The sequence below is a fragment of the Hyla sarda genome, chromosome 1 (genome assembly GCF_029499605.1).
Source record: "Hyla sarda isolate aHylSar1 chromosome 1, aHylSar1.hap1, whole genome shotgun sequence".
Classification (NCBI taxonomy): domain Eukaryota; kingdom Metazoa; phylum Chordata; class Amphibia; order Anura; family Hylidae; genus Hyla; species Hyla sarda.
This window is the reverse complement of record NC_079189.1, coordinates 128,945,373-128,968,509: the sequence shown is the minus strand read 5'-3', so window position 1 is coordinate 128,968,509 and position 23,137 is coordinate 128,945,373. Positions and strand designations below refer to the sequence as shown.

At 41.7% G+C, this 23,137-nt stretch overlaps 1 protein-coding gene across 1 annotated transcript in view; it reads left to right on the top strand.

Annotated features, from left to right (window-relative positions):
* The first annotated feature begins 5,568 nt into the window (after positions 1-5,568).
* Positions 5,569-23,137, top strand: part of CPE (carboxypeptidase E) — a 105,186-nt gene continuing 87,617 nt past the window's right edge. The window contains exon 1 of the mRNA XM_056561178.1: positions 5,569-6,014. Coding sequence (XP_056417153.1) covers positions 5,732-6,014 — 283 coding nt within the window. The 5' untranslated portion in view covers positions 5,569-5,731. The remainder of the gene's footprint in view (positions 6,015-23,137) is intronic.

Here is a 23,137-nt window from a genome sequence, read left to right as displayed (position 1 = left end):
CACGGCGGTGCAATTAATGCTGCCTGCATCATTCTTCTCTGGCCAGGCCTGACTAGAAGAAGCCAGAGCAGTGGATACAATGCAGGAGTAGGGACAGGTAAGTATTTTCAGGTGTTCCCCAACCTTTAGCTTTTGAGTTGTTTCAAAACTACAGCTGCCATCATGCCATTTGCTCTGTACATGATGGGAGTTGTAATTAGCAAAACAGGGAGATCCACAGGTTGAAAAACAATGATATAGAGGGGCAGTTGCACATTTCATATGGGGGGCATAGTGGCACAATTTATTGTGGGGCAGAGTGGCACAGTTCATGGGAGGCATATTGACACAGTTCATTAGGGGGCACAGATACCTTTTTTTTAAGCGACACATAGTTATAATTAGTTGGCCAGGGCACAGTGTTTGGAAATATTATATTGGGGGGTACAACATGTGGCAGTATTATATTCACAATGTGTGGCACTATTACATTCAGTGTCACAATGTGTGGCAGTATTATATTCAGGGGCACAGTGTGTGGCAGTATTATATGCAGGAGCCCAGTGTGTGGCAGTATTATATGCAGGGGCACAGTGTGTGGCAGTATTATATGCAGGGGTACAGTGTGTAGCACTATTACATTCAGTGTCACAGTGTGTGGCAGTATTATATGCAGGAGCACAGTGTGTGGCAGTATTATATGCAGGGGCACAGTGTGTGGCAGTATTATATGCAGGGGTACAGTGTGTAGCACTATTACATTCAGTGTCACAGTGTGTGGCAGTATTATATGCAGGAGCACAGTGTGTGGCAGTATTATATTCAGGGGCAGAGTGTGTGGCAGTATTATATTCAGGGGCACAGTGTGTAGTAGTAATATATTCAGGGGTACAGTGTGTAGCAGTATTATATTCAGGGGCACAGTGTGTAGCATTATTATATTTAGGGGCACGCTGTGTGGCAGTATTATTTTTTAAAGCGCATTGTGTGGCGGTAATATATTCAGGGGCTCAGTGTGTGGCAGTATCAGGTCATACTGTGACCTAATATACCGGCAATAATAATGTTCTACAGCTTTTTTTGTGAACCAGGCCTTAGTATCCAGCTCAGACCTTCAGCTGATGGAAGACCTGGGTAAGCCTACTCCTACTTAAAGTAGTTATACAGCCTGCTATAGCGTGTTAGTCTGCTTTGGCAATTGGTATATTAGATTATTATAGAAGAAATCATTTTCCATGACGTGCTACACTTCGGCTATCCGTTACGCCAAGTAGACAACTTCTCTCAAATTTGAATTCCCCCACAAGAAAACCTAATTTCTCCTACAAAAAAGCACCTAAAGGGTGCTCCTTTAACGCCACACCCTGTGGCTGTAGTTGCCTATGTGCGAGGACAATGTAATAATATCAGTCACATTAACCAGTTTAAGGCTGCGTTCACACATTCAGGTTACTATTTGTAATTTTTGAATACAAAGCCGGGAAGGGCGGCCTGTCCTGGGCAGATGACTCTGCTGAATACTTATCTTGGAATCAGTCTGCCTGTGATTCATCAGATCTGTTCTTCTGCAGCAGGCACCAGATGTTGGAGAAAGCACATGTTTTTAGGGCTTGTTATTTACATTGTAGTCATCTGCAGGCTGCATCCGCTCTCTCTCTCTCTAATATATATATATATATATATATATATATATATATATATATATATATACATATATATATTTATATATGGGTACCAATACTGTAAAGCAGTGGGCTCCAAACTCCAGCATTCCAGATGTTGGATAAGCCACATGTTTTTAGGGCTTGTTGTTTATATTCCAGTCTCCACTCCATTTAACCCTTAACTATCCCCATTTTTGAGGGTTGGGGTTTTTGTTTAAAGTCCCATGCAAATCAATGGGAAATGTATGTTCCCACATAACTTCCGTACGGCTGGAGATATTTCAATACCTGGTACACCTGGACGGGATATGAGGACGGGATAGGAGGTTGGGATAGATGGACTGGATAGGAGGTCGGGATAGGAGGACGGGATAGGAGGTCGACATAGGAGGTTGAGATAGGAGGACGAGATATGAGGACGGGATAGGAGGTCGAGATAGGAGGTCGAGATAGGAGGTCGAGATAGGAGGTCGAGATAGGAGGTCGAGATAGGAGGTCGGGATAGGAGGTCGGGATAGGAGGTCAGGATAGGAGGTTGAGATAGGAGGTTGAGATATGAGGACGGGATAGGAGGTCGGGATAGGAGGTCGAGATAGGAGGTTGGGATAGATGGACTGGATGGGAGGTTGGGATAGGAGGACAGGATAGGAGGTCAGGATAGGAGGTTGGGATAGGAGGTCGAGATAGGAGGACGGGATAGGAGGTCGAGATAGGAGGTCGAGATAGGAGGTCAAGATAGGAGGATGAGATATGAGGACGGGATAGGAGGTCGGGATAGGAGGTCGAGATAGGAGGACAGGATAGGAGATCGGGATAGGAGGTCGGGATAGGAGGTCAGGATAGGAGGTCGAGATAGGAGGTCAGGTTAGGAAGACGGGATATGAGGACAGGATAGGAGGTCAGGATAGGAGGTCAGGATAGGAGGACGGATAGGAGGTCGGGATAGGAGGTCAAGATAGGAGGACAGGATAGGAGATCGAGATAGGAGGTCGGGATAGGAGGTCAGGATAGGAGGTCGAGATAGGAGGTCAGGATAGGAGGACGGGATATGAGGACAGGATAGGAGGTCAGGATAGGAGGTCAGGATAGGAGGGCGGGATAGAAGGTAGGGACATGAGGACGGAATATGAGGATGGTATGTGAGAATGGGATATGAGGTCGAGATATGATGACGGGATAGGAGGTCGCGATAGGAGGTCGGGAAGGGATCAGGGGTCTCCACACTTCATCCTTTCAGATGTTGGATAAGCCATCTTCAATCTATCTATCCATCTATTTATCTATCTATCCATACATGTATACAGTCATGGCCGTAAATGTTGGCACCCCTGAAATTTTTCTAGAAAATTAAGTATTTCTCACAGAAAAGGATTGCAGTAACACATGCTTTCCTATAGACATGTTTATTTCCTTTGTGTGTATTGGAACTAAACCAAAAAAGGAAGGAAAAAAAGTCAAATTGGACATAATGTCACACCAAACTCCAAAAATGGTCTGGACATAATTATTGGCACCCGTAACTTAAAGGGGTAGTCCAGGCAAAAAAAATTTTTTTACATATCAACTGGCTCCGGAAAGTTAAACAGATTTGTAAATTACTTCTATGAAAAATCTTAATCCTTCCAATAGTTACTAGCTTCTGAAGTTTTCTGTCTAACTGCTCAATGATGATGTCACGTCCCGGGAGCTGTGCATGATGGGAGAATATCCCCATAGGAGCTGGACAGCTCCCGGGACGTGAGTCATCAGAAAGCAGTTAGACAGAAAACAACAACTCAACTTCAGAAGCTAATAACTATTGGAAGGATTAAGATTTTTTAATAGAAGTCATTTACAAATCTGTTTAACTTTCCGGAGCCAGTTGATATATAAAAAAAAGTTTTGGCCTGGAATACCCCTTTAAAGGATTATCCAGGGAAAAACTTTTATATATATATATATATATATATATATATATATATATATATATATATATTAACTGGCTCCAGAAAGTTAAACAGATTTGTAAATTACTTCTATTAAAAAATTTTAATCCTTTCAGTACTTTTGAGCTGCTGAAGTTGAGACTTATGAGCTACTGAAGTTGAGTTGTTCTTTTCTAAGTGCTCTCTAATGACACCTGTCTCGGGAACTGTCCTTAGTAGAAGCAAATCCCCATAGCAAACCTCTTCTACTCTGTGCAGTTCTCGAGACAAGCAGAGATGTCAGCAGAGAGCACTGTTGCCAGACAGAAAAGAACAACTCAACTTCAGCAGCTGATAATTATTGGAAGGATTAAGATTTTTTTAATAGAGGAAATTTACAAATTGGTTTAACTTTCTGGAGCCAGTTGATATAAAAAAATAAGATTTTTCCTGGAATACCCGTTTAATATTTGGTTGCACACCCTTTGGAAAAAATAACTGAAATAAGTCGCTTCCTATAACCATCAATAACCTTCTTACACCTCTCAGACGGAATGTTGGACCACTCTTCCTTTGCAAACTGCTCCAGGTCTCTCTTATTGGAAGGCGCCTTTTCCCAACAGCAATTTTAAGATCTCTCTACAGGTGTTCAATGTGATTTAGAACTGGACTCATTGCTGGTCACTTCAGAACTTTTCGATATATGTTTGGGGTCATTGTCCTGCTGGAAGACTCAAGATCTCGGACGTAAACCCAGCTTTCTGACACTGGGCTGTACAGTGCGACCCAAAATCCGTTGGTATTCCTCAGATTTAATGATGTCTTGCACACATTCAAGGCACCCAGTGCCAGAGGCAGCAAAACAACCCCAAAACATAATTGAACCTCCACCATATTTCACTGTAGGTACTGTGTTCTTTTCTTTATAGGCCTCATTCCGTTTTCAGTAAACAGTAGAATTATGTGCTTTACCAAAAAGCTTTATCTTGGTCTCTTCTGTCCACAAGACGTTTTCCCAGAAGGATTTCGGCTTACTCAAATTCATTTTGGTAAAATGTAGTCTTGCTTTTTTATGAAATAGGAGGACGAGATAGGAGGACGGGATAGGAGGACGGGATAGGAGGACGGGATAGGAGGACGGGATAGGAGGTCAGGATAGGAGGACGGGATAGGAGGACGGGATAGGAGGGTGGGATAGGAGGACGGGATAGGAGGACGGGATAGGTGGGCGGGATAGGAGGACGGGATAGGAGGACGGGATAGGAGGACGGGATTGGAGGTCGGGATAGGAGGACGGGATAGGAGGACGGGATAGGAAGTCTGGATAGGAGGACTGGATAGGAGGACGGGATTAGAGGTCGGGATAGGAGGAAGGGATAGAAGGTCGGGATAGAAGGTCGGGATAGGAGGATGGGATAGGAGGATGGGATAGGAGGATGTGATATGAGGACGGGATAGGAGATCGAGATAGGAGGATGGGATAGGAGGTTGGGATAGGAGGTCGGGATATGGGGTTGAGATATGACAACAATATATGAGGACGGGATATGAAGTCAAAAACTTCCTCCTTTGTTGAAAAACTGGGCAACGCCGGTACTCAGCTAGTATATATATATATATACATATATACCAATACTGTAGAGTAGTGGTCTTCAAACTGCAGATGTTGCAAAACTACAACGCCCAGCATGCCTAGACAGTCTGGGCATGCTGGGCGTTGTAGTTTTGCAACATCTGGAGGGCCACATTTTGGAGACCACTTCTGAGGAGGAAAAATTTAGATTTTTGTGTAGTGGTGTTGGTTGTGCAGCTCCGCACTGGTGCCCTTGAATATAAATGGGGGCTGAACATGAACTGGTGCGTTTTTTACACCCCTAAAAGTGGCTTATATGGGGGTCTGGCTACCTGTTTTCCATCACATTGGTGATGCCATCTGCATCGTCCACATCTGCAGCAGGGAGAGCCCAGGAGAGGAAGGTGTGAGGAGGGTGGAGAGGCTGACACTGGAGGAGGAGGAGGAGGAGGAGGGCTGGAGAACACATCAGTAAGCAGCCAGTGACAGAGATAAGGAGACAAAGGGAAGGATCTATAGGGCACTGCAGCGCCGGGCACACAGGTGATGGTACAGGGCACAGTACACACAGCACAGCACTGAATTACTCCGCATAGCTGACAGGTAAGAAGATGGTGCGGGGCTCTCTATGGCTGGCTGCCTGCGGGCTGCTGCTCCTCCTCGGCTGCTCTCCATCCACACCGTCCGAGGCTCAAGGCAGGCGGCGGAGGCTGAGCAAAGAACCGGGCGGCATCTCGTTCGAGTATCACCGGTACCCGGAGCTGCGGGAGGCGCTGGTGGCCGTGTGGCTGCAATGTCCGTCCATCAGTCGGATCTACACGGTGGGACGGAGCTTCGAGGGCCGGGAGCTGCTGGTCATCGAGATGTCGGATAAGCCCGGAGAACACGAGCCCGGTGAGTGGTGAACGGCATCGTCTATGGATGAGGCAGATGTAGCAGAGCTGAGTGTGTACGGTGCAGCAGAGGCCATAGGTGCTACGTACCTGGAGATTGTATGTAGCAGAGCTGAGTGTGTACGGTGCAGCAGAGGCCATAGGTGCTATGTACCTGGAGATTGTATGGAAAAGATGGAGAATTGTGACTCATCGCTGTGGTGATCTGTCAGGGGCTATTCCCATCTAGAATAATGGAGCCATTCAGCTCTGCTACAATACCTGTCCATGGTGCTATATTTAACCAGCACTGGAGCATTATATGATTATCTTCAGCTTAGTCCCTGCATGTCATATAACAGGATCAGGCTATACCCAGCTCTAGAGGCCTAATACATAGGACACTGGAGGAGTGCCAATTAGGGTTGCCACCTGGCTGGTAGTTTATGGCACAGTCGGTATTTTGGCCACCTTGCCAGTATTTTTATATCCAAAATACTGGGGGCATTTACTAAGGCTTGTTTCACACTCCAAAGTTACTCCATTTTAAAGATCCGTACGAAGTTCCGCCTGAAAATCAGCTGAAAACAGCAGTTAAAAAATCCTATACGGCCGTTAGAAAATCCCATTATAGTCTATGGGATTTTTCTAATAGCCGTTTTAACCCGTTATAGGACTATTTCTCCCGTTACTATCTTCCATCACAAAATAACGGCCGTTATTAATAAAGGGCTATAACGGGTTAAAACGGCTATTAGAAAAATCCCATAGACTATAATGGGATTTTCTAACGGCCGTATAGGATTTTGTAACTGACGTTTTCAGATGATTTTCAGGCGGAACTTTGTACAGATCTTTAAAACGGATACATTTTTTAGTGTGAAAGGGGCCTAAGATGTGTGTGATTTACTTTATTTTATAGCTCTTTTTTTTGCAAGTTTTTTTGCGTGACTTCGCCAAATGTATTAATTGGTCGCAGGGCATGTGAAACATTTTGTGGAGGATACACATTTTCTGAAATTTCACCCTTCACATACATCAAAAAGCTACGCTAGGTCTGGGCTGGTGTACAACTGCGCCTTATTAGTGGGTTTTGCAACCTTTTTTGCAAAAGTCGCAGTTGATAAATTCATTACCCCTGCACAAGACAAACCCTTAACCCCTTAAGGACCCAGCAATTTTACACCTTAGGACCCGGCCATTTTTTGCACATCTGACCACTGTCACTTTAAACATTAATAACTCTGGAATGCTTTTAGTTATCATTCTGATTCCGAGATTGTTTTTTCGTGACATATTCTACTTTAACATAGTGGTAAAATTTTATGGTAACTTGCATCCTTTCTTGGTGAAAAATCCCAAAATTTGATGAAAAATTTGAAAATTTAGCATTTTTCTAACTTTGAAGCTCTCTGCTTGTAAGGAAAATGGATATTCGAAATAATTTTTTTATTCACGTATACAATATGTCTACTTTATGTTTGCATCATAAAATTGACATGTTTTTACTTTTGGAAGACACCAGAGGGCTTGAAAGTTCAGCAGCAATTTTCAAATTTTTCACAAAATTTTCAAACTCCCTATTTTTCAGGGACCAGTTCAGGTTTGAAGTGGATTTGAAGGGTCTTCATCTTAGAAATACCCCACAAATTACCCCATTATAAAAACTGCACCCCCCAAAGTATTCAAAAGTACATTCAGTCATTTTTTTAAAACCCTTTAGGTGTTTCCAAAGTGAAGGAGAAAATTCACAATCTTCATTTTTTACACTTGCATGTTCTTGTAGACCCAATTTTTGAATTTTTACAAGGGGTAAAAGGGGAAAATGTATACTTATATTTGTAGTCCAATTTCTCTTGAGTAAGCACATACCTCATATGTCTATGTAAATTGTTCGGCGGGCGCAGTAGAGGGCTCAGAAGCGAAGGAGCGACAAGGGGATTTTGGAGAGTACGTTTTTCTGGAATGGTTTTTGGGGGGCATGTTGCATTTAGGAAGCCCCTATGGTGCCAGAACAGCAAAAAAAAAAAAACACATGCCATATCATTTTGGAAACTAGACCCCTTGAGGAACGTAACAAGGAATAAAGTGAGCCTTAATACGCCACAGGGGTTTCACGACTTTTGCATATGTAAAAATTTCACAAAAATGTGTGTTTCCCCCCAAATTTCACATTTTTGCAAGGGTTAATAGCAGAAATACCCCCCAAAATTTGTAACCCCATCTCTTCTGAGTATGGAAGTACCCCATAAGTTGACCTGAAGCGCACTACGGGCGAACTACAATGCTCAGAAGAGAAGGAGTCCTATTTGGCTTTTTGAGAGCAAATTTTGCTTGGGGGGCATGTCACATTTAGGATGCCCCTATGGTGCCAGGACAGCAAAAAAAAACACATGGCATACCATTTTGGAAACTAGACCCCTTGAGGAACGTAACAAGGAATAAAGTGAGCCTTAATACCCCACAGGTGTTTCACGACTTTTGCCTATGTTAAAAAATATATATATTTTTTCACTAAAATGTGTGTTTCCCCCCAAATTTCCCATTTTTGCAAGGGTTAATAGCAGAAAATACCCACCAAAATTTGTAACCCCATCTCTTCTGAGTATGGAGGTACCCCATAAGTTGACCTGAAGCGCACTACGGGCGAACTACAATGCTCAGAAGAGAAGGAGTTCTATTTGGCTTTTTGAGAGCAAATTTTGCTTGGGGGGCATGTCGCATTTAGGAAGCCCCTATGGTGCCAGGACAGCAAAAAAAAAAAAACACATGCCATACCATTTTGGAAACTAGACCCCTTGAGGAACGTAACAAGGAATAAAGTGAGCCTTAATACCCCACAGGGGTTTCACGACTTTTGCATATGTAAAAAAAAAAAAAAATGTCACAAAAATGTGTGTTTCCCCCCAAATTTCACATTTTTGCAAGGGTTAATAGCAGAAAATACCCCCCCAAATTTGTAACCCCATCTCTTCTGAGTATGGCGGTACCCCATAAGTGGACGTCAAGTGCACTGCAGGAGCGCCACAATGCTCAGAAGAGAAGGAGTCACATTTGCAAACTTTGCTGAAATGGGGGGGACATGTCGCATTTAGGAAGCCCCTATGGTGCCAGGACAGCAAAAAAGCCCCCACATGGCATACCATTTTGGAAACTAGACCCCTGGAGGAACATAACAAGGGGTAAAGTAAGCCTTAATACCCCACAGGGGTTTCACGACTTTTGCATAGGTAAAAAATATATATATTTTTTTCACAAAAATGTGGGTTTTCCCCAAAATTTCACATTTTTACAAAGGTTAATAGCAGAAAAGACCCCCCAAAATTTGTAAATACATTTCTTTGGAGTAAGGGCATACCTTATTTTTGGATGATTTTGGCTCCGCGGGTGCACACCAGGTCTTGGAGTGGGAGGTCATTCAGGGGCCTTGAGCTTTTCATAGCAGCCAAGATGTGGGACCCCCCCCTCAAGGAGCATTAATGGGGGGGGGGGGGGGGGAGCACTGAGCTCTAAAATAGGGGAAAACTGTGGGGAACAACGGGACGTAACTGGGGTAGACAGTATGTACTGTGTGGTGCTTGGTGTAAAAACTTTAACAGTAATAGGAAAAAAAAAAGCTGCTGCTGCCAAAAAAAAGGGGTGGCAAATGCAGCTCCCTGAACCCCTAATAGGACCCGGGGTCAGGGATCAGACCCTAATAGGACCCTGGGGACCTATTAGGGGGTCGGAGGGGGGGGTACTTTTATTTATTTTTTTACTTTTTTTTTACTTTTATTTAACTTTTTTTTTAACTGATTTACTCCTACCTTTCCCTGCAAACCGGTGTCCCTATTCTAAAGCTCGTGAGGGGGCTCCGGAGCTCTGAGGGGGGGATCCAAGGCTTCTTCTCACTGCTGCACCCGCTGACTGAACGAAGAGAGCGGGTGCAGCAGCGGGAAGGAGCCGTTAACTCCTCCTCTGCCGCTCTGTTATTGGCTGGACGATTGCAAGCCAATAGCAGCGTTGCTGGGGCGGTGACAGTATTGTCACCGCTCCCCAGCAACAGCAGGTGATTGGCGGTGAATTGTACACCGCCGATCACCATTTATTTCTGGGTCTTCGGGTCACAAGTGACCCGAATGACCCGAATCACCGAAGATCGCTTGCGTGATTTCGCAAGCGATCTCCGGCGATCGCCGACATGCGGGGGTCCCGGGACCCTCCTCGGCATTTGCATGGCATGCCTGCTGAAGGATATCAGCAGACATGCCATTCTGATCTCTGCCCGGTGCGCGGCAGGGACCGGAATACGCCAGGACGTCACAGGACGTCCTGGGTCCTTAAAGCCCAGGGTGTCAGGACGTCCCCTGACGTCCTGGGTCCTTAAGGGGTTAAAGGGGTACTCTGGTGGAAAACATTTTTTTTTTTAAATCAACTGATGTCAGAAAGTTAAACAGATTTGTAAATGACTTCTATTAAAAAATCTTTACCCTTCCAGTACTTCTTAGCAGCTGTATGCTACAGAGGAAATTATTTTCTTTTTGAATTTCTTTTTTGTCTTGTCCACAGTGCTCTCTGCTGATGCCTCTGTCCATTTTATGAACTGTCCAGAGCAGCATATGTTTGCTATGGGGATTTTCTCCTGCTTTGAACAGTTCCTGACACAGACAGCGGTGTCAGCAGAGAGCACTGTGGTCAGGCAATAAATAAATTAAAAAAGAAAATAATTTCCTCTGTAGTATACAGCTGCTAAAAAGTACTGAAAAGATTGAGATTTTTTAATAGAAGTGATTTACAAATCTGTTTAACTTTCTGGCACCAGTTCATAAAAAAAAAAAAAAAAACTTTTCCACCAGAGTACCCCTTTAGCATCTTGCCTGTACGATCTTTTAAAACAAAACAAAATACTTGTACATCAAAAGGACGCAAAAAATAGCCTTAGGCACATCGCTACGCCTAAATTGAGACAAATCTACGCACAAAAACTGTTCTAAAGACAATGATAAATGCCCCCAATTGTCCTTGGCCAGTATTTTTCCAACAATTCCTCCAATTCCAGGAATATTGCACTATATATTATCCCAGTGTTTCCCAACCAGAGCACCTCCAGCTGTTGCAAAACTACAACTCCCAGCATGCCCGGACAGCCGTTGGCTGTCCGGGCATGCTGGGAGTTGTAGTGTTGCAACAGCTGGAGGCACCCCTGGTGGGGAAACACCGACCTGTACTATATACTACTATATAGTCCAACATGCTGGGAGTTGTAGTTTTTGTTTGGGGCAGCTGCTGAGCCACAGGCTGTATCAGGATATGCTGGGAGTTGTAGTTAGTAACTAACTACAACTTCCGAATTTAATAAAAAAAATAAAAAAAATGATCAAAAAGTCCCATCAAAACAAAAATGGTATTGTTAAAAACTACAGATCGGGACACAAAAAACGAACCCTCATACAGGACCGTATAAGGGGAACTAAAAAAAAGTTATGGGGGTCAGAATAGGACCAAATTTCCCCTGCATATGTATCCTGTGATGTCATGCATATATAATTAGTTACACAAATTACCATGGCCGGTATTTCTTTGCAAGAAAGGTGGCAACCCTAGTGCCAATGATATTGTGCCCAAAGGTGTTAGTAATAGAAATCCAGCCATTATAAAGCCCCTTGCCCACCCAGTCTATAATAATAACGGGAAACAGCTAAAGAAAATATATAAGGGATGGGGTGTAATACTAAGACTAGGTTTCCACACAGGTTTTTTCTGGCCACTGCGGTTTTTGAGCCAAAGCCAGAAGTGTATTTTAATGTGGAATATAAAGGAAGGACTTATATTTCTCCTTCCTACTGGATCCACTTCTGTCTTTGGCTCAAAAACTGAGGTGGCAGGATTCCAAAAAATGCCAGAAAAAAACCTATGTGGAAACCTAGCCTAAATAGAGCATCACCTTTCACAGTTCTTTTCCAAGTTTGGGTGCTACCCCCACCCTGTTGTGTTTATTACCTGGCACAGTTGCTCTGTGGCATCACAGCCCGTTTTCTCGGTATCAGGAGCAGGCCTCAGGTTAGTACCCATCAATCTGTATGACTTACAACACAGGGTGTGGGGGCAGTATCTGATCATTGAACGGGGTACTCCCCTGGAAAACATTGTTTTTAAATCAACTGGTGCCAGCAAGTTAAACAGATTTGTAAATTACTTCTATTTAAAAATCTTAATCCTTCCAGTATTTATCAGCTGCTGTATACTACACAGGAAGTTCTTTTCTTTTTTAATTCCCTTTCTGTCTGATCACAGTGCTCTCTGCTGACACCTCTGTCCATTTGGGGATTTGTTCCTACTCTGGACAGTTCCTGACATGGACAGAGGTGTCAGTAGAGAGCACTGTGGTCAGACAGAAAGGAAATTAAAAAAGAAAAGAACTTCCTCTGGAACATACAGCAGCTAATAAGTAATGGAAGGATTAAGATTTTTTTAATAGAAGTAATTTATAAATCTATTTAACTTTCTGGCACCCGTTGATTAAAATATTTTTTTTTCCAGTGGAGTACCCCTTTAACCCGTTAACGACAATGGACGTAAATGGACGTCATGGTGCGGTGGTACACCATGACGTACATTTACGTCATGGACATGACCGCTAGCAGTGGACCAGTGCTTGGGTCATGCGTGGCAGGTCCTGGCTGCGATCGCACTGATGTCTGCCTTTAACCCCACAGATGCCGTGATCAATACAGATCTGAGATCGAGCAGACCAGAGCAGAAGATAGCTGATAACACTGAACAGTATTAGCAATCAAATGATTGCTATAAATAATCTCCTATGGGGACATAAAAAGTGTAAATAAAAGTGTAAAAAAAAAGTGTAAAAATTTAAAACGTCCCTTTTCCCCCATTTTACCCCCAAAAAGCATAAAAAGATAATTAATAAACATATTTGGTATCGCTGTGTACATAAAAGTCTGAACTATCAAAATATATTGTTAATTATCCCGTACAGTGAACGGCGTAAATGTAAACAAAAAAAAGGCCCAAATTGCTGCTTTTTTGGCACATTTTATTCCCCCAAAAAATAATAAAAAATTTATAAAAAGTTAAATATAAGTAAAAGTGGTACTGATAAAAACTACAGATCATGGCGCAAAAAACTAGCTCTCATACCACCCTGTATATGGAAAATTGAGAAAGTTACAGGTGGTCAAAAAGCTAAAGCGCTACAATTATAGAAAAGCATATAACATGGGTATCATTTTAATTGTATTGACACACAGAATAAAGAAAACATGTCATTTTTACTGTAAAGTGTGAAAACAAAACCTTCTGAAATATGCTAAATTGTGGTTTTCTTTTCAATTTCCCCACATATATAAGAAAAAATGTTGTTTCGCCGTACATTTTATGGTAAAATGAGTGATGTCATTACAAAGTACAATTGGTGACGCAAAAAACAAGCCCTTATATGGGTCTGTGGATGAAAATATAGAGTTATGATTTTTAGAATGCAAAAAGTCCTAAAGGCCAAAATTGGCTTGGTCCTTAAGTGGTTAAGGACTTTTCTGAGCACCACTGGAAGAGATGCCAAATGGTGAATAAGCAGGGCCTCTCTGGAGATGGAGCCACAATGCTATGTACTGGAGTTAGAAAATTGTCTACACAAAACAGATGATACATTTTGCTTGAAATATCTTGTTTTATGTTTCCCTATCTGCTGTAGGGAACCCATTTTCATATACAATATAAGGTATGATTGCTCAGGAGGACCCAGCAATACATTATATGAACCACATGGTTCACAAATATAAATAAATGTTGGCAATCTTATGTGTATATAAAGTGATTCTTTAAATATTGATATTTATAGAAACATTTTATATACATATAAGATTGCCAACATTTACTTATTTATATATTTGTTTATTTATTTACCTACATCCTAGATCGTCAAAAACACTCTTGATTATTTAGGATTATTTATTATTGTCCTTGGTAACTGGGCCATTTTCCTTTTCATACTCTCTATAGATAAGTCACCAATTTTCCAATGATGCTATACGCATGTGGAATCACTTATTGTAATAAATACATACAGAAATCCATTTCTAGAGAAAGTCCTCACAGCTTTATTAACCACGAGTTTTAGAATCTAGGGAAACATGTTTACACACTGACGCATTTCAGTCATCAGTGTTTGAACTTGGAGACACATGACAGAGGCAGCTGTTACTGTAGAGGAAAGATACAATTTACTACACATTTTTTCTCCAGCATTTATTATAGGGAAAATGTGATATTACATGGTAGCCATTTCAGTGAAAGGCTGTTTATGTAATAGATAGATAGGGTGCGCTCTCCATAGTGGGAGCCATTAATCATTAGTTACAGTGTTGTAGGGGTATTCCCATCTGGGAACAAGAGCTCTTCAGTCCACTTAGGCCTAGGAGATTATCCTAAAGCCAAAGAAAACAAAAATAGGCAAAAACTGTTTTACATAATTTGCATACCTCCCATTAACTTGCGCAACTCTCAGACTTACACAGCATAGTAAATTGCATAAAACTGTCTGCAAGACTGGTTTTCCCATCAGGCAGCAGAGAGGCTAGATTTACGGGTAACCATGGTCAGACCAGCATCTAGGGCACATTTATGGCATCCTGTGGATATGCCATATATGTCACAGATAGGAAATCCCCTTTAACCAGAATACACATCAAATTATCCAGGTTCTCAGAGGTTTTCAGTAAAATGTGGTTGTCATTTTTTATCATGTAAAATAATAATAGAAGATTATAAAACAAGTCTATTTACAGTGCATTGCTGTCTGCTACCATACAATGTCCTATACACCATACAATGTCCTATATTTACAGTGCATTACTGTCTGCTACCATACAATGTCCTATACACCACTCTACTCTACATTGAACCTAGTAATCCATCCTGATTTATTCAAGAGAAAAAATACAGAATTTTTTAAAAAATAAACAGCCGTGAAAACAACACAGCCTCAAAAAAATATATTAGGTTCTATTTTTGTGTTCTATTACTGTTAATCCCTTTCTGAGTGGAACTACAGGGATCCACCTTGTTGTATCTAGGCTGCTCAGTTAGCTATCCCAGTGTGCTGGTGCTAAAACTTTCTTATAGTTAGGTTCTATTTGTGATTTTCACAAAATCAGAGCAGTTTTGCAAAAAGACGAGTTCCAACCACTTGTGTGAACACAGGCCTTAGGCGGCGGTCTGATGGCCTTAATGGGGATGCATTTTATCTTCATATACAAGGTGCAAGACTCAGCTCCTCACAGTCGAAATGAATGAAGTTTAGATGCCCATAGCACCACTGGGGTACAGACTGGCACACTGCTCTGATGACGTGTGCTGTGGATCCCCATACAATGGGTTATTGGTATCATTGGTAAATCTTATAGCATCATTACATTCCACAAGGAACTCTTTTTTTTCCATGGGAAATGCCAAAAATAAGTGATCTGCATAAATGTCATACAAAAGGGATGGGGAATACTAAGAGGCACCAGGCCCATCTGTGCTGATGAGGATTCATTATTATTCTGTGCAAAGTGTATTGATACACAGTTCTCCTCAGTCCTTTGTGAAGAGTTCATAGACATATAAGGCAGTATATATTACTCAGGGTAGAAGTACGTTATTTAGTTTTTAGAGAAAGTCAACACACCTATATTGACAAAGAGTCAGGTAGACACATTTACATGCTGACGCATTTCATTCTGCAATATTTGAGCAATGAGGCACGAGACATATAGTAAGTAACCACGGGCAGCTGTTATTACAGAGGGATAAGTGCAGTTAGCTACACATTTCGTACCGTAGGGTCTTTAGTGATAATGTAACATGGCAACCGTTAAGGAAAGGCTCACCATAGGAGGGGCCCCTGATACTTAGTGGCCCTCTGCTGTAGTTCATAACAGGAGTCCCCAAAAGAGCAGCTGCATTGTCTGTCCATAACTTCCCTGGAAAACATCTTTTGTATTTGCCAGATACTAAAACATGCTCTTTTTTCTAATCTGTTTTCTGATTGTAATTTTTTTAATTTCATTTTTTGCATATTATTATAGATAAAAAATAGATAGATAGATAAAAAATAGAGGCAGCCATCTTGCCTGAACTGTTTTAACAGCATTTATACATATGCTTTACTGCAAGCTCCATGTATGTAGCCAAAAATAGACTGAAGCTGTCCCATTGATATGAATGGGAATAGGGTCTGGTTATGTCCCGTGGCCTTCACAGAGGTCATTCTACAGGAAGGGGAGGCTAATCTGTGAGCATCAGCTATTAAATCTAAAATAAATTCATTAGATGTCTATAGTAAATGCAGCATATATTATTAACAGACTGTTCAAAAACTCACAGAGACATATTAAGAAACTGAGGGATCCATGAAGAATGGTGCAGGCGATAACAGACCTTGTTCTTCTTCTGCCTTCACATTCATGTTATGTTTACAGTTATTGTGCACATCATAGAAATAAATAATAGGGGGTTCCTACTAATGCCCTGGCTCTCAGAAGCAAGCATATTCTTTACTTTGCTTTCTCTTTTGAGAGATAGATGGACACTTCTGCCTGAAGTCTAGCTTATCTGTGATAACCGTTTCCTCTTAATACAGAGGACTTCCTGTCCTGGGTCAAGGCTGAGTCTGTCAGTTATTTTAGTTTCCCCGGTGTCATTGGCTCCCTGACTAGGAATTAGTAATATGAAATATGATCAGAAGAATTGGGCCTCTATAGGAACCTGGGGATGCTGGTTTGTTTACAGGACATAAGGCATACACCCCAAACAATATAGTAATATAAAATAACAGGCTCAGTATAGTTTAAAGGCAACCTAATACCCTGTTTCCCCAAAACTAAACCCTACCCCGAAAGTAAGCCCTAGCAGGATTATCAGGGTGGGCTGCAATATAAGCCCTACCCCGAAAATAAGAACTAACTAGGCCAGGGGTAATCAACTGGCAGACCGTGGTCCAGATCAGGACCGCGGCCGCCAGTAATGCCCACAGACTTCCCAAACCCCCCCCCCCCCTTGGCTGGTCCCGCGACAAGTTACCGTAATAGAGCCGTGGCAGGGACGCTGTCACTTTAAAATGTCCGCGCGTATGCACGGCCAACATCACGGACGTGTCCCTGCCCCCGGCTGCTACGCAACAGAAGGAGATCCCGCTGCCGCTGAGAGCTGCAGCTTCCGTACAGTACAAGTTGAAGGTAGGGAAGTGCTGGTCTCTGCTGGGGATGAAATGTGTACCATAGTTTATTATGGCAGAGGGGTGGGGGGCACAGTAGGAGTGTGGAGGACGACGGGGGAAGGGGAGGATGGGGGGGCTGTAGTAGTGTGGAGGATGGGGGGCTGTAGGTGTGTGGAGGATGGGGGGCTGTAGGAGTGTGGAGGATGGGGGGCTGCGGGAGTGTGGAGGATGGGGGTCTGTGGGAGGATGGGGGCTGTAGCAGTGTGGAAGATGGGGGGGTGCAGCATCCTCCACACTGCTACAGCCCCCATCCTCCACACTGCTACAGTCCCCCATGTTGGTCAAGGTACATACCGTAAATAAATAAGCCCTACCCTGAAAACAAGCCCTAGTGTGTTTTTTGTGACTAAAATTAATATAAGACCCGGTCTTATTTTCGGAGAAACACGGTACTCTGATCATGCTCCCGTTAGTGACAGTTAGTGACAGTGTTGGGATTTATTCCCATTATGCTTGTTTATTGAAAGGGTACTTCTGTTTTTCCTCGGCATTGTCAGCTACTCATGGATATTGTTCTTTGTATATGCTCCTTTTTTGTCACTGACACTATTATTTGTGTTGCTTTTTTGGTGATTAATAAAAAAAACTAAAACAAAACAAAAATAAATAAAAATGAAAATAAAAGCACTCTTTCTTTGCACTTTCCTAATTTAAAACAGAATGTCTAAGTTTGTGAATGGATTTACTATGCTGGTGCATGTCCATTTATAGATTTGGCACATTTTACACATATGCTGCTTTTTGCACATGCCACATTCTTAAGAAATGCATTGGGTAGTCAATGTGTTACAATTGTGGTGCATATTGAACCATAATTCCGACACATTGGGCATAGTAAATGTGGGCCAGTGTGCTTAGTAAAATAAGGAAACAGAGGGAGGGTATAATTCAATATAACCTCAGTTATAGCACTTTGCTTCAGTAAGCAGGTGCACTTCAGTTACTATTAAAGCGTTCTTAAGTTTCCAAATTTTATTTGTACCATGTGCCATGAAAGCCTATTTGCCCTTATTGAGGTAATCTTCAAATGCTTTGTGCAACTAAATGATGCCCAGACTTCTACTAATTCCATTTATGCAAATGCCATGTTGAAGTAAATATACAACATCTATGTACCTGAAACTTTATACTACATTCTAAAGCTAAAGGAGTAAATTGGAGCTAAAGGAACTCTAGGGTAAATTAGAGATAAAGGTAAAGGAACACCAGGGTGCGTTAGAGATGAAGGTAAAGGAACACAAGGGTAAATTAGAGATAAAGGTAAAGAAACACCAGGGTAAATTAAAGATAACGGTAAAGGAACACCATGGTAGATTAAAGATAAAGGTAAAGAAACACCAGGGTAAATTAGAGATAAAGGTAAAGGAACCCCAGGGTAAACTAAAGATAACGGTAAAGGAACACCGTGGTAGATAAAAGATAAAGGTAAAGAAACACCAGGGTAAATTAGAGATAAAGGAACACCAGGGTACATTAGAGATAAAGGTAAAAGAACATCAGGGTAAATTAGAGGAAACATCAGGGTAAATTAGAGATAAAGGTAAAGAAACACCAGGGTAAATTAAAGATAACGGTAAAGGAACACCGTGGTAGATTAAGATAAAGGTAAAGAAACACCAGGGTAAATTAGAGATAAAGGAACACCAGGGTACATTAGAGATAAAGGTAAAGGAACACCAGGGTACATTAGAGATAAAGGTATAGGAACACCAGGGTAAATTAGAGATAAAGGTAAAGGAACACCAGAGTATATTAGAGATAAGGGTAAAGGAACCCCAGGGTAAATTAGAGATAAAGGTAAAGGAACACCAGAGTATATTAGAGATAAGGGTAAAGGAACCCCAGGGTAAATTAGAGATAAAGGTAAAGGAACACCAGAGTATATTAGAGATAAGGGTAAAGGAACCCCAGGGTAAATTAGAGATAAAGGTAAAGGAACACCAGAGTATATTAGAGATAAGGGTAAAGGAACACCGTGGTAGATTAAAGATAAAAGGTAAAGAAACACCAGGGTAAATTAGAGATAAAGGAACACCAGGGTACATTAGAGATAAAGGTAAAAGAACATCAGGGTAAATTAGAGGAAACATCAGGGTAAATTAGAGATAAAGGTAAAGAAACACCAGGGTAAATTAAAGATAACGGTAAAGGAACACCGTGGTAGATTAAATATAAAGGTAAAGAAACACCAGGGTAAATTAGAGATAAAGGAACACCAGGGTACATTAGAGATAAAGGTAAAGGAACACCAGGGTACATTAGAGATAAAGGTATAGGAACACCAGGGTAAATTAGAGATAAAGGTAAAGGAACAACAGAGTATATTAGAGATAAGGGTAAAGGAACCTCAGGGTAAATTAGAGATAAAGGTAAAGGAACACCAGAGTATATTAGAGATAAGGGTAAAGGAACCCCAGGATAAATTAGAGATAAAGGTAAAGGAACACCGTGGTAGATTAAAGATAAAGGTAAAGAAACACCAGGGTAAATTAGAGATAAAGGAACACCAGGGTACATTAGAGATAAAGGTAAAGGAACACCAGGGTACATTAGAGATAAAGGTAAAGGAACACCAGGGTACATTAGAGATAAAGGTAAAGAAACACCAGGGTAAATTAGAGATAAAGGTAAAGGAACCCCAGGGTAAATTAGAGATAAAGGTAAAGGAAAACCAGAGTATATTAGAGATAAAGGTAAGGGAACACTAGGGTATATTAAAACTAAAGCTAAAGGAACACCAGGGTAAATTCCATGGTCATAGTATAATATAGTCCTGAGTCCAAAAGGTTTACAGACTGTAACAAATTGTTTTGTTACATTTATTACAATCACACTTGTCAGACATTGTATTTGATGTGCCTAACGGTCACTTAAGGTATAGTCTTTTATTTCTAAGTTTAAAACCTCCATTTTTCCTAGTGACAGCATAGTCTAGTTTTTGTTATTTGGGTGGGGAGTTGATTTCTATTGTTTTATTTGTCTTGTCAAGTAGCACAATGCTGTTTTATAATATATCTTACTCCGTTTCCTTAAATCATTCTGTCAATAAAAATACATTGCCATTCATTGCCTCTAGTAGAAACTTGATAATTCTGAGAATAATCACAGTAATTTCCCCAGTGGTCTCATAAAGAAACATATACGTTACACTAATAAAAAACAGGCTATCAATAGCTAGCCATTTAAGTTGACACTTGATATTTCTAATATAGATTCTATAGATTCTCCGAAGGTCTTGGTATCGGACTTCATGTTTGCTAAAAGAGGATGACTACATCGTCCATAGGCTCCCATAATAAAAAAGAAAGACTATACAGTATACTATAGGGCCAGATTCATCAGCCTGTCTTAGGACAACAATTGCCTGACTTGTCCATAGGGTTTAGTGCAGGTGAACAGGTTGTCAGTTTCACTTTAGGGTTACGATCCCACGTCCCGCTTACACAGCTTATTTCACGCTGCGCAAAATCTGCTGCTGTATCAGTAAATACACTGCGTAATCCCAGATCACTATGCACACAGGGCTTTCTGGCAGCATCCCTGTGTGTGCAGTGGTTTTGGAGGCGGGCCGCATGCCAGCGTGACTATGACATGCGGCCCCTCCTCCAAAACTCACTGCACAAGTAGGGCTGCTGGCGGATAGCCCTGTGTGTATGGTGATCAGGGATTACGCAGCGTATTTCCCGCTGCAGCAGCAGATTTTGTGCAGCGTGAAATACACTGCGTAATCGGTACGTGGGACCGTACCCTTATACTTAAACTGTTTTGTTAATGAAAGCAGCACTGTGACTTGTTGCTATAGGCCACAGAGACAGTTTTTGGGCCCAAGTACACTAAAAAATTTCTCTGGGTGGAGATTCTGTGTGAGCAGAACTGTGTGAATGTCTGCATGAACATCCCCATTGACAGTAATGCATGCTGAAATCCAAAATTTCCTAAATTCCACTGTGGAAATTCCACAATGTGCACAGAATAGCAGAATCCTATTGAAAACAAGCAAAATTTTCATAGTGTGCAAGGACACTTACTGTTATAAAGGTCCAGATTGATCAATCTGAGGACAAAAACTGTCTGATCACCCAATCTCTCATTTTACCAGAGTAATTTGAGAAATGAATCTAATGAATCTATGCTTAAAAAAAAACTGCCACTAGGTGTCTCCCTACTTGTCCAGAGCACATTTCCCCCATCTCTTGCACAGACTTTGGACTCCTGCTGGTCTGGCAGAAGTCCAAAATCAGGAAATGCAGTCTGGAGTGCTGAGGGGTGTGTGTGTGTGTGTGTGTGCAGCCTTAGCCAATCATAGCTCATCTCACATACTGAACTGCTCTGCGCTGTGTGTAGCAGAGTGAGGGAGGAAGTTCTCCCATATATGGCTTCAGATGATGTCACGCCTGCTGGGTAATGCCCCTTCCCAGTCTGTGAATCTGACTGAGACTAAACAGAAAATACAGAGCAATATTATGGTAGAAAACAAAAAAATAATAAAAATAAAGGCAGGGGTGGTTTATCATGATGGGTGCATTGAACTGGGAGGATTATAAAATTTTACAAAATCATGAGAGGTACTCTTTAAAGTAAATGTTTTACTGGATTCTTTTTGGTGTTTGCTTATATGCATTCGTATGTGAATCTACAAATCCTAAATATTTACGAAAACTAAACAGTGAGAAGCCCTGCATTTAGGCTGTCAATCAAGCCTGACTAACGAAAGAAGTGTGCGCGAGCTTGACTGTGCTGCGTTCACTTTCCCGTGACTGGATAGTAGTCACCTGTTTACAGTGTGCGCACCATATTTTTTAGTTCACATAGAGCATAGGAAAACAGCATCAGAACGCTTTTCTCCTCACTTGTCTGGTCCTGGGGCTGGTGTGTGAGACACCAAGGACCTGACAGGTTCTTTTTATAGTGATTAGATAAACATGCATGTGCCCAAAGGCTGAAAAGTATCATTCTAAATGCAAACCGAAATGTTCATAGTTGTACAATACATATTACAATAAACAAAATAGAATCTGACCTAACAATATGGTAAATACATACAATAACTGTAACCAGTCAGGATGTTTTGTGTCATATCAAATATCTTTGTATCAGGTCCATATTACAGCACATTTTAATAAATTCTGCATCAATAAAAAGCCTGATGTTCCATGATCACCTTGCCTTGTAATGTAACCGCCTTTAGCTATTACAATAGTTAATAAAAAAAGGTAGCTACAAATTCACCAGTGAAGAGTATTTAACACACGCTTTATTAGTGGCATTTACGCTTGTAATAAAGCTTCTTAATATTGCAGTTCAATGTGAGGTAACCTCTGTACCCTGTTTTCTTTAGTCGATGACACTTAAACACACTGAGTGTGCCATGCCTTAAAGGACATGTCCGGTGCTCACTTTTCTCATTGTATCCGTTCCGGGCTGCAAAAAAAAAGAAAGAAAATAAGCTTTCTCTTGCCTGCCTAGGCTCCCCCGGTGCTCCGGTACAGGCGTTCGGTCCCTGGGCTGTATTCTTCTTACTTCCTGTTAGCCCGGCACGTCACACGGAGCTTCAGCCTATCACTGGCCGAGGCGGGACATCGCTGCGGCCGGTGATAGGCTGAAGCTCCGTGTGATGTGCCGGGCTAACAGGAAGTAAGAAGAATACAGCCCAGGGACCGAAAACCTGTACCGGAGCACCGGGGGAGCGTAGGCAGGTAGGAGAAAGTTTGTTTTCTTTTTTTTTTGCAGCCCGGAAGGGATAGAATAAGAAAAAGTGAGCACCGGACATCTCCTTTAAAGGGATTATCCACCGTAAGGTGATTTTAGTACATACCTGCCAGGCTATCTTTTTGTGAACTGGGTATTTCATGTTGGAGTCTGGTCTCTTAAACTACACATCCCATAGT